Raw genomic sequence first — 13,169 nt, 5'->3', positions numbered from 1 at the left:
GTATTTTAGAATAAGCCGTTCAAATTGTCATCTGGCATCCCAGATTGTTGCTTACTCTAAACTATCCACCTCTTTTCAGGGAATGCTTTCCTTATATCTGGCAGGTAGGAAATATTAGAGCTTGAGATAAACAATATATTTTCCTGTAACCAAAACTGTCCCCCTGCGGTTGCTTCTTTCAAAAAAGCGATATACTGTGATGGAAAAATGTGATTCATTTTCCAAAAATGTGTTTACAAGCAACTTTTTAGGAACATAGCTCTTTTGCTAAGGCAGGAACATCTGTATTTACAACACAGATCTGAAACACCTACTTGTTTTTCTGTATAACAGAGCATGTTTCTCTTGGCCAAAACCATGTTTTATCTTCATATTTGAGCAGGAATTTATAAATAGGTCACTCTTGGTATTTTAGCCAGAAGAACATTGAGCCATTAGTTTTGTTTTAGGGAAAACAATGAAGTGTAACCGCAAAAAATATCATGCTACTCTTTCTACTTCTGCACATGCACATGAAATTACCTTCTGAAGTCTTCTTTAATTCAGTTTTCAGTTTTTCCTGGTCTTCTACTAGTTTTTTATTTTCTGTTTCCAAAATGTGTTCCTCTTCCTTGACATAGCTTTTCAAGAGCTGTCAGAAAAGAATTACAGAAAGAAGTAAGCTTAGGCTGAAAATGACCACATATTATTTCAGGAAATAGGCTGAATAACATATTTAAAATTATTGGTCTTTATTTGAATCTTTGTCCTTTTAGCATTTTATAATTTTCTATAATATACTTTTGCTGATAGAAAAGTGAATATTTGGCAAACAAAAAGATTTCTTCTCACTAAGGTTGAAATCTCTAAAATGAAAGTAAGAGTTCTTGGTTGGGCTATAATTAAAATTATGTTTTGAGGGGCACCTAGGTGGCTGAGCTGGTTAAGCTTCTGCCTTTGGCTCAGGTCAAGATCCCGGGGTCTGGGATTGAGCCCTAAGTTAGACTCTTGATGAGAAGAGAGCCTGCTTCTCCCTTTCCCGCTCCTCCTGCTGTGTTTGTTCTATGTCAAATAAATAAAATCTTTAAAAAAAAACTGTGTTTTCAGAAAGTATTTATGTAAGTAATATGAATGTCTTTTTCTCCATTAAGTATGTGATATAAATCCAAGGAAAAAAACAGTTCTGAGGATATTAATTGGTAAGCCATTATGTATGTTCCAATTACAGAGCTGTCTACTTAGACTATTTTTATGCAAACCAATCTGTAATATATATATATGTATGTGTGTGTGTGTGTATATATATATATATACATATATATATTATATATATAATGTCAGGGTGGAGATGGGCAAGTGTAAAATGACAGGGCCATCTCTATGCTTGGAAAATTGTACCTATTTTTGAATAGTCATTGAATAGTTTCCAAATTACTTTTATTCAGTTAATCTTTTACAATGTTTTTTATATTTTGAAATCTACGTGGGCTTTTACAGCAATGTTTTTTATATGTTTATAGATCATCTTTTCTAGGTAAGAAAAATTGACCGCAATAATAAAATATTTGACTGAAATTAAAATATTTGTGGAGTAAAAATTTCATACTCTGTCTAGAAGGAAACCATCATAGTTAATAGAATTAAGAGGCTTACTTATGTTAGAGAAATTTTAAGATATTTAAGTTACCAAGAAAGACAAATTAATGTCTGAAAAACAAAGCATGTAGACACTGGTACGGGTTATTTGAGCAAATAAAGTGGCAGCAACTTGATATTGACAACTTCCACAGGTGAAAAAAAAGCAGCTCAGGATAATTTTAAACCAAGTGATGGAAAAGAATTTCTGCTGCAGGGTAATTCCTTTCTTTTTTTTTTTTTTTTAATATTTGTTTTATTTAAATTCAATTAATTAACATAGAGTGTATTATTAGTTTCAGGTGTAATTCTTTTTTCTGATGTAAGCTGGTACATCCATCAAACAAAACTCACAAAGTTCTACTAAGCATGGGCTACATACAAATACATTACAATTTTTTAAATTAGGTGATAATAACGGATAAAAATGCAAGAGAAACATGGTCTCTGCTCTCATGTGACTTCAATGTAGTGGAAAGGATGAGACAAAAGCATAAAAACTGTAGCCTAAGATCAAATACAGTACTATTATGTTAGAACAGAGATCAGGCAGCTCAGAAGGAGGAATTAAAGCTCTAATGATATATTATATGACTGCAAAGAATTTTTTTAGGAGACAAAAAAACCAAACTACATACTTTAGTTGAAGGAGCTTCCTATCTTCAAAATTAAAAAAGAAAAAATCCTAAAGAGTAGAAATAAGAATTTTTTCCAAATCTATATAAATTTGTTGCCTATTTTATGTTCAAAATAATCCAAGCTGTTACTTCACTGAATTCGGTTCACACAGTCTCCAGTGATTACCCAAATTGGAAGAGAACCACTGAGTTGCAGGAATGTTTATACTGACTGCTTGAATTATTATGCCATTGAGTTGGAAAAGTTGGATTTGTGTTGGTCTTGTAAATAAGTTTTCATTATTGCACCTGCAAACTTGTCCAAATTTATTATGTATGACTTGATGCTGGAGAAAGACCAAGAGCCCTGGAACTGAAATTCAATAGCTACTAGCTGCAATAATGTATGTGTTTACTAGCCCACCCATCTTATACCACCCTGGTAATTGGCTGGGAAAAAAAAAAAACTAGTAAGAAGTAAAGTTCTGTCACTGTTGTTATTTTAAAGCAGTTAAATTAAAAGTTAATTGGTCTTTCCTAATTATTTCATCACCTGAATATCAGAACAGAAAGGGGTACCAGGTACCATCTATACATCATCTTATAAGACAGCATACACAGGGCATGAAACAATGTGGTTAAGAGTGTGGATACTAAAGCCAGGCTGCTGGGATTCAAATTTTTAGTTCTGTCATTAATTGAATGGTTCTGTGCAAGTCACTTAACCTTTTGCGCTTCCATTCCTCCGTATATAAAATAAGATAATAGCAGTACCAATCTCATCGTGCTGTCGCAAGAATTAAAAGTTAATACTTTACTGTGACGGATCTGAAGCAGTACCTAGCATAGTGTTAGCTAGCTATTATTTATAACAGTTGAGAACATGTGAGGTGACTTGCCCCAGGTCACAATGCTAATTACTGATAGAGTTAGGACTAGCACCTAAGTCTCTTGGATCTAAGGATAAAACTGCTTAGATATGGTATCTCTGGTACAGAATAAAGAGTTGTTTCAGCAATTTTATCTTTCCTTAGATAATACTTCAAAATCTACATGAAATGTCTAAAACAGAAGTCATATTTGATATTCTGACCTCTGGCTTTTCTTTGTCAATTAGGTCCACTTTGGGCACTGACAGTATTTGTGTGCAGCTCACAAACTTTCTCCTTACAGCATACTGGTTTTAGCTCAGTGTATCTACGCGTCTCTCACGATCTGGGGCCAATGAGGTCACAGATATACAGGAAGCAGGGAACCAGGACAGGATGGAATCAAAGGGGAGGAAAACAAAAACAAAAATGAAAAAAAGGGGAGAAATTGCTGGGGAATCAAAGAATCAGTGGTCATGAAATAAATTTCCCTGCAATGTAACTTGTGGAAACAATTGTAAAAGAAAAGTTCTAAAAATATTTTGAGGAAGGTGCTTTTTTTGAAGGACAAGACTAATTTAAGTATGCTAAATATAGTGTATACGAAAAAAATAATTGTACCAAAATTTGATAAAAACACTTTCCAGGGATCCCTGGGTGGCGCAGCGGTTTGGCGCCTGCCCTTGGCCCGGGGCGTGATCCTGGAGACCCGGGATTGAATCCCACATTGGGCTCCCGGTGCATGGAGCCTGCTTCTTCCTCTGCCTGTGTCTCTGCCTCTCTCTCTCTCTGTGACTATCATAAATAAATAAAAATTTAAAAAAATTAAAAAAAAAAACCAAAACACTTTCCATTTTCTTAAAGCTGATGAGTAAAAGGAAAACAACTAAAAAATAAAGAAGAAAAAAGCAGTGCTCTCTTAGTAGTTAGAACTCATTACTCTAACATGATAGGCATTATTTTATTTATTTTTTATTCATTTAAATTCAATTTGCCAACATAGAGTATGTTGCTCATCTCAGTGCTCATCTCATCATGGATGGGCATAATTTTAAATCAAGATAGGTACATAGTAAGTTTACAAATATGAGGCTCTGTGCTTTTGAGTTCAGCTGTTATATATTAATCAAAGCTTTGAGGGTTTTTTTTTTTTTTACTTTTACCATTTTGATGTAAGATTAAAGGATAGAAAATGAAGCAAGTAATATTGAGGTACAAAATAAGGCTGATTTCATTACTAAGACATTCCAAAAAAGCAAAGATGATTTATTGCCTATTTTTGAATATGGAAATATCAAGAGCTTGATTTTCCAGACCTGTATTTACTACAAAGGGAAATTTACATGACATTTATGGATCAGTGCCTTTTCAAAATAGAACAAAACAAAGTAAAAAACAAAGTGGTGCTGATTCTCTAAAAGTTTCCTTAAAAGTTGGTGTTTACAATCCCCTCAAAGAAATGTTTGAGTGCTTTTTTATATGGAGAAAAGTCCTTTCTTTACCTTTTCGCTGCAGTGGAAAATAAGGCAGACATCATTAGAAATAAAACATAGGTTCTGAATAGGTGACCATTATACTAAACCACTGAACACATTTTTTTGTATGTGTTGAGTTTTGCCTTATTTGAAAGGTTCTGGAAAGCCTTCTATTATGTATTGGCTAATTCATTTAGAACAGATATAAGATAGCGCTTACAGTTCTTTCTATAAGAGGCTAGGCTCTAGGTCTAGGATAAATTTTTTAATCTCTATTGTTAAACCTGATACTTTTTACATAAATATAATTTGATATAATATTCAATTGATTATTTGTGCTTCAGGAATTTATAATAGGGAAATCATTTTGTTGTATTATTTTAGGAATGCTCTTTTAAGAAAATTTGTTTCACTTCTGAATGGTTCCATTGACATTTTCTTCTAGGAGGTAGAATTAGCAAAACTTAAGAGGCTTAATATGAACTGCAAATATCCAAGCTCTGACATCTAATTCCTAAATTTTACACTGAAGAAAAAAAATACCCCAAATCATTTTGTAGCTATCATTTTCTCATCTGTTCTTTTTATTTATTTATTTTTTATTTATTTATTTTTTTTTAAATTTTTTTTTTTTTAATTTATTTATGATAGTCACAGAGAGAGAGAGAGAGAGAGAGAGAGAGAGAGAGAGAGGCAGAGACACAGGCAGAGGGAGAAGCAGGCTCCATGCACCGGGAGCCCGACGTGGGATTCGATCCCGGGTCTCCAGGATCACGCCCTGGGCCAAAGGCAGGCGCCAAACCGCTGCGCCACCCAGGGATTCCTGTTCTTTTTATTTAATAGGGAAAATATCAGTTCTTAACATACACTTTGCCTGAATGGCAGGGGAATTATAGCTTAGGGTTCTTAAAGGAGAATCAGCAGCATGGCGAAATTAAAGATTTAAAATTTTTTGTGCAGTCATCAATCTAGCATTAACTACTTTCCTCTGCTTCCTACAGAATGAATATTTAAAAGAAAAAAATTTAAAATCCAGGCTTAATAAATTATTATAAGAAATAATTTAACTGAAAAGAAAATGGAAACATAGAAACTTCTAAAGATTTGCTTTAGGTTATAAAGTAAAATTAATGGTAATGAAGGAATTAAAATCCATATTCCCAGAATACTGTTTTTTTTCTCTTAATCTTAGTAAATAGGTTCAATGGCATTAATATACTATGGAGGGAAACAGAGAACAAACAAATCTAAAGGAGAACAAGACACTTTTGAAACAATCATTTCATAGAACAGTACTGTTACTTATGGTCATTTTTTGCTTACATATCAGAAAAAATGTTCTTTTTGATACTCAAAAATAATATACCTTGGGAAAACTGACAACATTTATACACACTTTTAGAAAACAAATTTAAATACCTGTTTTAGTCTTTCATTCTCTTCCATGAATTTTTTGGCAGCCTCATTAGTATTTTCTGCTTGAGTTTTGAGGACTCCTTTGTTTGACAGTTCTTTAGCCAATTGAGTAATAAGGGTAACCAGACGTCTCAACACTCTAAACAACAACAGTAACAACAAATCAAAGTATTTATGGTATAACTAATCATTAGAAACTGTGATTGAAAATAAACAGTCACTGTCAAATGATTTCCCTTTAGGTATAGGTATGGTGGAGGGAGATAATGTTTAGAGAGGACATACGTTTGTTTGTTTCTATTTTTTTAAATCTAAGCCTTCCTGTCAAAATCTAACCTATGTCTCGTTCCTTTGGAATCTTTGTTATATGACTAGCATTTGGAGAATAAGTTCAGCAGTACTTGTTAATTAATTATCCTCTCTTTTTAGAGGCCTTTGGCCAGAAGGAAGAGAAACATAATTTTAGAGAGTGTGGTAGGGACAGTAAGAAGTCATTTTTGTTTTTTTAGTCCACCCCCCCACCTTTCTCAGCATTTGCTATTTAAAGAGCATTGTGTGAGGCTGGCCAAGCTTAAAAACTGCTCATTCACATCGGTTTATGGGTAACTTCCATTGTTAGAAATAGAAATTCGTATCTTCAAATATTCATTCAATGGGTATTTCCTTGGCTAAGTGTTAGGAATTGCTAAGTGTTGAACACTGTGCTGGGTACTGGGGACACAGAAGGAAATGAGATTAAAGTCTTTCAGGAGTTTAGTTTCTGTTTGGAGAGACAAAGAATTAAATCAGTATTTAATTGCAACCTTGAATGATACTAAAATACACACACACACACACACACACACACACACACACACAGATACATTTGGTGGAAACATACAACGGAGATCCCTACTTTGGGAGGGGGGAAGTGATGGTCACAAAAGGATTCTCTGTGAAAAGGGCTGAAGGATAAGTACAAAGTTATCCAGGAAAAGAGGGGAATGTTTTGGCAGATGTTAAAGCAAGTGTGAAGACCCTGAAGTAGGAAGGAGTTAGCTACACAAAAGGAACTCAATAAAGATTCCTTGCAAGAATGAAGGCGTGAGCAATGAAGCTCAGTGTGGGTAGACTGTGGTGTAAATGTCAGAGAACAGTATGAGACCAGGCTTCAGAGAGAAGCAGGGGCCACAGCATGCAAGGCCTTGTGGACCTAGCAAACCTAGAAGGCATAATGACAATTACGTTATTTGGGTATATCATCTGCATTCTTTTATGAAGATGTCAGTATACCAAACAATATAGAAAAAAAATCTATAGGATAGGTAGGAGAAACAAGGAATGGAAATGTAACTCATGTAAAATTGTGCTTTTTAAAAAACTTACAGCCAAAAAAATAATGAAAATCCAGAAATGTAAAGATTTCTTTGAGACCTAAAAAGTTTCATCTGTGCATGTTCATAGGCTCCAGGTCTGGTGGTTAAGCCTTTTTCAATGGCAGGTATAGAGGAGTATTTCCTTACTTCTCTCACGGCATCTATTACAGAAGAAAACATTGATTTTGGCTTTTAATAACATAAAATTGTTATTAAAGTGGAAAGCAGTTTTAGAACTGAACTTTTAAAAAATGGACTTCTGATATAAGCTCTCTTTTTGTCTTTTCCTCTACTATCTCTGGGAAGGCACCATACTCAAAAGTGAGGCTCTGTAAGTGGATGCTAGTGGGCAACTTTGACTGGAACTGGAATTTTTTTTTTTTTACTCTTTATCTAGGACTTATTGTCTCTTATATCTAGCTACATTGCAAACGATTATACTTCACTTTTTAGCCCTAATACAAAAACCAACCTACTGACAGTAGCATATAGGTCATCTCCCATTCCAATCAATTCCAAGAGACTATTCTATTTTCCTTACTGTATAAGCATTTTATTGTATCTATTATTCCTTTAATATCATCAAATTATTATAATAATTATTAAATACTGTTAAAGTAATATTAATACACTATTAAAATATAATTATTAATACTACTAATATTAATATGACTTTACTGAGATTTCAGAAATATTTGGTTACACTGACATTTCCACTGGCAAAGGTTAAATGAGACTTGACCCACAGGGGCATATGTTCCCCCAATGGGCACGTGGATGGCATCTGCTACTGGAAACATCCAATGAGCTGCACTTTTGATGAATTTAATTGTTAAGTCTCAGGATCTATTTTTTTCCAGTGAAAAATAGAATTCAGCTTATTCATATCTATATTTAGTGCCCTCTTAAGTCACTGGATTCTTTTAGGTCCTAGATAAGTTATTTGCCTTAGGTGTCTCAAAGACCAATGGGGCAAACAAGTCAGACTGCTTCTTTTATGTAGCCATCAGCATTCTTAGCAAAGAGTTACTGCCATAGCAAAGAGGTTCCAGTTAGAAAACTGAGGTCACTTAAACTATTTTACTTTATTTTTATTTTATTTAAAAAAATATTTGAGAGAGAGCATGTGCCTGAGAGCTTGTGAAAGTGAGCATAAATGGGTTGGTGGGGAGGGGCAGAGTGGGATGGGGAAGCAGACTCCCCACTGAGCAGGGAGCCCAACACTGGAGGCTTGATCCTAGGACCCATGAGATCATGACCTGAGCTGAAGGCATACACCCAACCAACTGAGCCATCCAGGTGACTCTATTTTATTTCTAATAGATGCTTTATTTGGTTGTAACTTACCCTAAAATTTACACCTTTCAAATGAATAATTCAGCAGCTTTTGAGTATATTCACAAAGTTGTGTAACCAACCACTAATTTCTGAATATTTTCATTAACCCCTTGGAAAACCCCATAACCATTCCACCCTTCTTGCCCCATCTCCCAACAATCACCAATCTACTTTCTCTGTCCATGGATTTGCCTATTCTGGACATTCTATACAAAAGCAATCATTTGCTACGTGTTTTTTTGTGTGTCTGGTTTCCTTTACTTAGCATAATGTTTTCCAGGTTCATCTGTGTTGTACTTTGTAGCAGTATGCCATTGTTTTTTATGGCTGAATAATATTCCATTGTACAGATCTACCACATTTGCAAAACAAAAACAAACAAAAAAGATATAGCACATTTGGTTTCTGAGGACATTTGGACTGTTTTTATCTTTTGGCTATCATGACTAATGCTGCTATGAACGTTTTTTTCTCTTTGTTGTATGTTGCCAGTCTTATATAGTATTTGGTTTAATATGTTTTGGTTTCTCCTTCTTTTTTTTTAAGGATTTTATTTATTTATTCATGAGATACAAAAAGAGAGGGAGAGAGAGAGAGGCAGAGACACAGGCAGAGGGAGAAGCAGGCTCCATGCAGGGATCCCGACGCGGGACTCGATCCTGGGTCTCCAGGATCACGCCCTGGGCTAAAGGCAGGTGCTAACCACTGAGCCACCCAGGGATCCCCTGTTTTGGTTTATTTTCAATTAGAGAGTTTACTTTTCTAGCTTCTTAAAATTTAAAGTTTTCTTTCTTTAAATTCCAGAACAGTTTAAGCAGCATTAGTAATCTCTATGTTTTGAGAGAGGTAGAATTTCTTGAAAAACTATTTGGGGGCAGCCTGGGTAGCTCAGCGGTTTGGTGCCGCCTTCAGCCTGGAGTATGATCCTGGAGACCTGGGATCGAGTCCCACGTCGGGCTCCCTGCATGGAGCCTGCTTCTCCCTCTGCCTGTGTCTCTGCCTCTCTCTCTCTCTCTCTCTCTCTGTCACAAATAAATAAATAAAATCTTAAAAAAAAGAAAAGAAAAACTATTTGGTTTTATTCTTTCTGAATGGGATAGCTTTAAAAAAACTTTCTGTAATTCTTCAATGGAAAACTGGTATGCTTAAATGGAAATGGAAAACTGGTATGCTTAAATTTTCTATATTTACTAGAATTCATCTGATAAGTTATAGTTCTCTACAAAATTATCCATTTCATCTAGGTATTCAAATTTATTTGTATAGAGGTATATAAAAGTCTTTTTTTTTTAAAGTCTTTTTTTTTTAAAGATTTTATTTATTTATTCATAGAGTCAGAGAGAGAGAGGCAGAGACACAGGCAGAGGGAGAAGCAGGCATCATACCGAGAGCCTGATGTGGGACTCGATCCAGGGTCTCCAGGATCACGCCCTGGGCCGCAGGCGGCGCTAAACCACTGCGCCACCGGGGCTGCCCTATAAAATTCTTTTTTATTAAAAAAAAAAAGATTTTATTGGGATGCCTGGGTGGCTCAGCAGTTGAGCATCTGCCTTTGGCTCAGGACGTGATCCCGGGGTTCCGGGATTGAGTCCCTCATCGGGGTCCTGCATGCAGCCTGTTTCTCCTCCCTCTGCCTGTGTCTCTCATTAATTAATAAATAAAATCTTAAAAAAAATAAAAATAAAAAAAGATTTTATTTGAGACAAGAGCAAGCACAAGCAGGGGGAGGGACGGGGGCGTGCAAAACCTGACACAGAGCTCTATCCCAGGACCCTGAGATTATGACCTGGGCCTAAGTCAGATGCTTAACAGACTGAGCCACACAGGTGCTCTGGTCTTTTAAATTATCTTTAAAACGTTTTCTTGATCTTAATGGCTATTTCCTCTTTGACATTTCTCAGAATGCCACAATAATGTAGTAAGAGCATACCAACCTCTAGAAAACAACTAAAAAAATCTCACACAAAATAGTATTTATAGGCCAGAGAAACCGTATAGTAGTATGAAGGATCATTATGCTTGCTATTTAGCTTCTTTGGCTTTTATTTTTTTATTTTTTTTATTTTTATTTTTTTTGCTTCTTTGGCTTTTAAATAAAAATAATATTTCTGGATTCATTATGCAGAAATGCAGAAGATTAATCCGTAATATGAAAGAAGTTTATAAATGTAAATGATCATACAAACCTACCTGGAGAATAAAATCACCTGTCTAAAAGCAGGAAAACTATGTCTGAAAAATGAAACCAGGGCAACCATATGGGCAGGGTGTGATGTATAGTCAATTTTCTAGAAACCATCTGAAGACAGCCTATTTTTTGGATCACTTGTGTAACCTTTCAAGTTCCTAAGATGCATTTCTGCTGACACTAAACACATTTCTGGGTTTCCTGCTTCCTTTCTGCCTATTCCCACCCCTTAAAACACACACATGCACACACATTCAGTTAGTAATGGCTCTAGGAACATTAGCACCTTGTCATGATTACCTTATTAGAGAAACAACCATCAAGAAAAATGAAATAAATTTAAAAGGAAAATACAAATGGAACTTGAGTAATCTACTAGTTTTACATAATTTCCACCATCAACATTCTGGCGGACAAGAACACTAGACTGTGTACATTCAGTACTACATTTAAATCTTCCAACACCTGGGCAGCATGGGTGGCTTAGCGGTTTAGTGCCGCCTTCAGCCCAGGGTGTGATCCTGGAGACCCAGGATCAAGTCCTGCGTCGGGCTCTCTGCATGGAGCCTGCTTCTCCCTCTGCCTGTGTCTCTGCCTCTCTGTGTCTCTCATGAATAAATAAATAAAACTTAAAAAAAAAAATAAATCTTTCAATACCTCAGTGAAGTAGGTGTGATTTCCCTATTCTGAGATGGAAACACTGAAGCTTAAAGAGTTGGTACCTACTTGCCTTCCTTTACCATCCAAGGTCAAAGCTCCCTGCATTAACATCCATGATGTCCCTCATCTCTGAAAATTAATTACCCACTTGGCCTAGCCAGTGGTCATGGTTCTGCTTTGTGACTCCTACCCCTGGCCATAGCTTACCAACGATTGTATACCTGGCACTAGCTGGCTCACTTATCATTGGAACTGGGATTCAGAAATGGCTAATTGACCGTTGCATATATGTGGCTGGAGTAATGATATTTGGCAGTTATTTGGTGCCCACTTTCTGCCTTGAGAAAAGAGTATCAGGTTCCAGAGAGATAAGGAAGAATGAAGTAGACCTATGGAGTAATTCAAGGATGAGAAAACAACACATCAGTTCCTAGGAATAGTCCCTCCCTGGAATTTGGCTTCCTTCCTTCCCTGAGCTGCTCTAAAACAATTCTGTATTTTATTATAAGTTCCCCTTTCTTGCTCAAGTGAACTTCAGTTGGTTTCTGATATATGTAACCAAAAAAACTTTGGACTAATTTTTCCTTCTTTCTTTGGATTTGTGTCAGTTTTTCAGTAGAAAGTCTTGTGATAATTTTAGAGTTAAAAGATCACAATAAAAAAAAAAAATCACAATATTACAGGGGTGCCTGGCTGGCTCAGTCAGTAGTAGTAGTAGTGACTCTTCATCTTGGGGTCACGAGTCTGAGCCCCACGTTGGGTGTAGTACAGATTACTTAAAAAAAAAAATTAAAAAAAAAAAAAAAAAAAAGGGATCACCATAGTTTAGCCAGTAGGAGCTACAGAAATGTTTGCCTTTCCTTTTTCCAGTCCAGTTTTCTCCCTTTGTTTTGCAAATGGGTAAACCAAACTCAAAAGGCATTTAGTTTAGCTGGTGGCAGAGTTGGGACTCATTTTTCTTATTGTGATTAACTTGGTTAGTGTTACTTCTTATGGCTGGAGATATACTTGATAACAATAGCATACCACAAGACAAATATTGACATTTTGATATGAGGCATGAACACATTCACATCCTGACACAATCATACCTTCCTCATACCTTCTTGCACCAGCTGTTCACAGTTTTATAAAAAGAAATTCATTTCAGAGGATGGTGGTATGGAACATGGGAAACATTTTCTCATAAAACAGTGGCATATATGGTACTTATCCCAGGATGGCATCAACTTAGTTAATTAAAAACCCAGTGAATTCATTAATAAAAACACCATAGAGTTAAGCCTAATGAAAAGGGAAATCCAGTACTTACCTAGAAATAGAACAATCAATAGGATTATAATAGTAAGGAAAGCCTTGTTCCAGAAAGTTGCAATTTTACCCCAGACATTAAATGAAAAAATCTTCTGCCATCTGTAAAATAATACAATTACATTAGCTGTAAAAAAATCAAAAGATTTTGAAATGCATTGCAAATATCCAATTAACATTTGGGTTAAGTGAATGAAAAAAATTACAGAAATTTAATTTTTATGTCATATCAGAGAAATGGTAATTTTCTGATATGACATAATATCTCATGAAATCAAGAACAACTCTTCCAAGTTTAGTGATAATTCTGATATCTTCTGTCTGTT

The 13,169-nt window shown here is 35.4% G+C and overlaps 1 protein-coding gene across 3 annotated transcripts in view; it reads right to left on the bottom strand.

Annotated features, from left to right (window-relative positions):
* Nucleotides 1-13,169, bottom strand: part of BCAP29 (B cell receptor associated protein 29) — a 52,537-nt gene that overhangs the window by 35,079 nt on the left and 4,289 nt on the right. For all 3 annotated transcript variants that reach the window (XM_077864037.1, XM_077864038.1, XM_077864039.1), the window contains exons 3-6: nt 12,845-12,945; nt 7,357-7,507; nt 5,995-6,130; nt 523-631 (exon numbers count right to left, since the gene is read on the bottom strand). In XM_077864037.1, coding sequence (XP_077720163.1) covers nt 523-631; nt 5,995-6,130; nt 7,357-7,507; nt 12,845-12,945 — 497 coding nt within the window. The remainder of the gene's footprint in view (nt 1-522; nt 632-5,994; nt 6,131-7,356; nt 7,508-12,844; nt 12,946-13,169) is intronic.

The sequence above is a fragment of the Canis aureus genome, chromosome 21, assembly GCF_053574225.1.
Source record: "Canis aureus isolate CA01 chromosome 21, VMU_Caureus_v.1.0, whole genome shotgun sequence".
Taxonomy (NCBI): Eukaryota; Metazoa; Chordata; class Mammalia; order Carnivora; family Canidae; genus Canis; species Canis aureus.
Note: the sequence above shows the minus strand (reverse complement) of the source record. Positions and strands in the feature narration are given on the sequence as shown.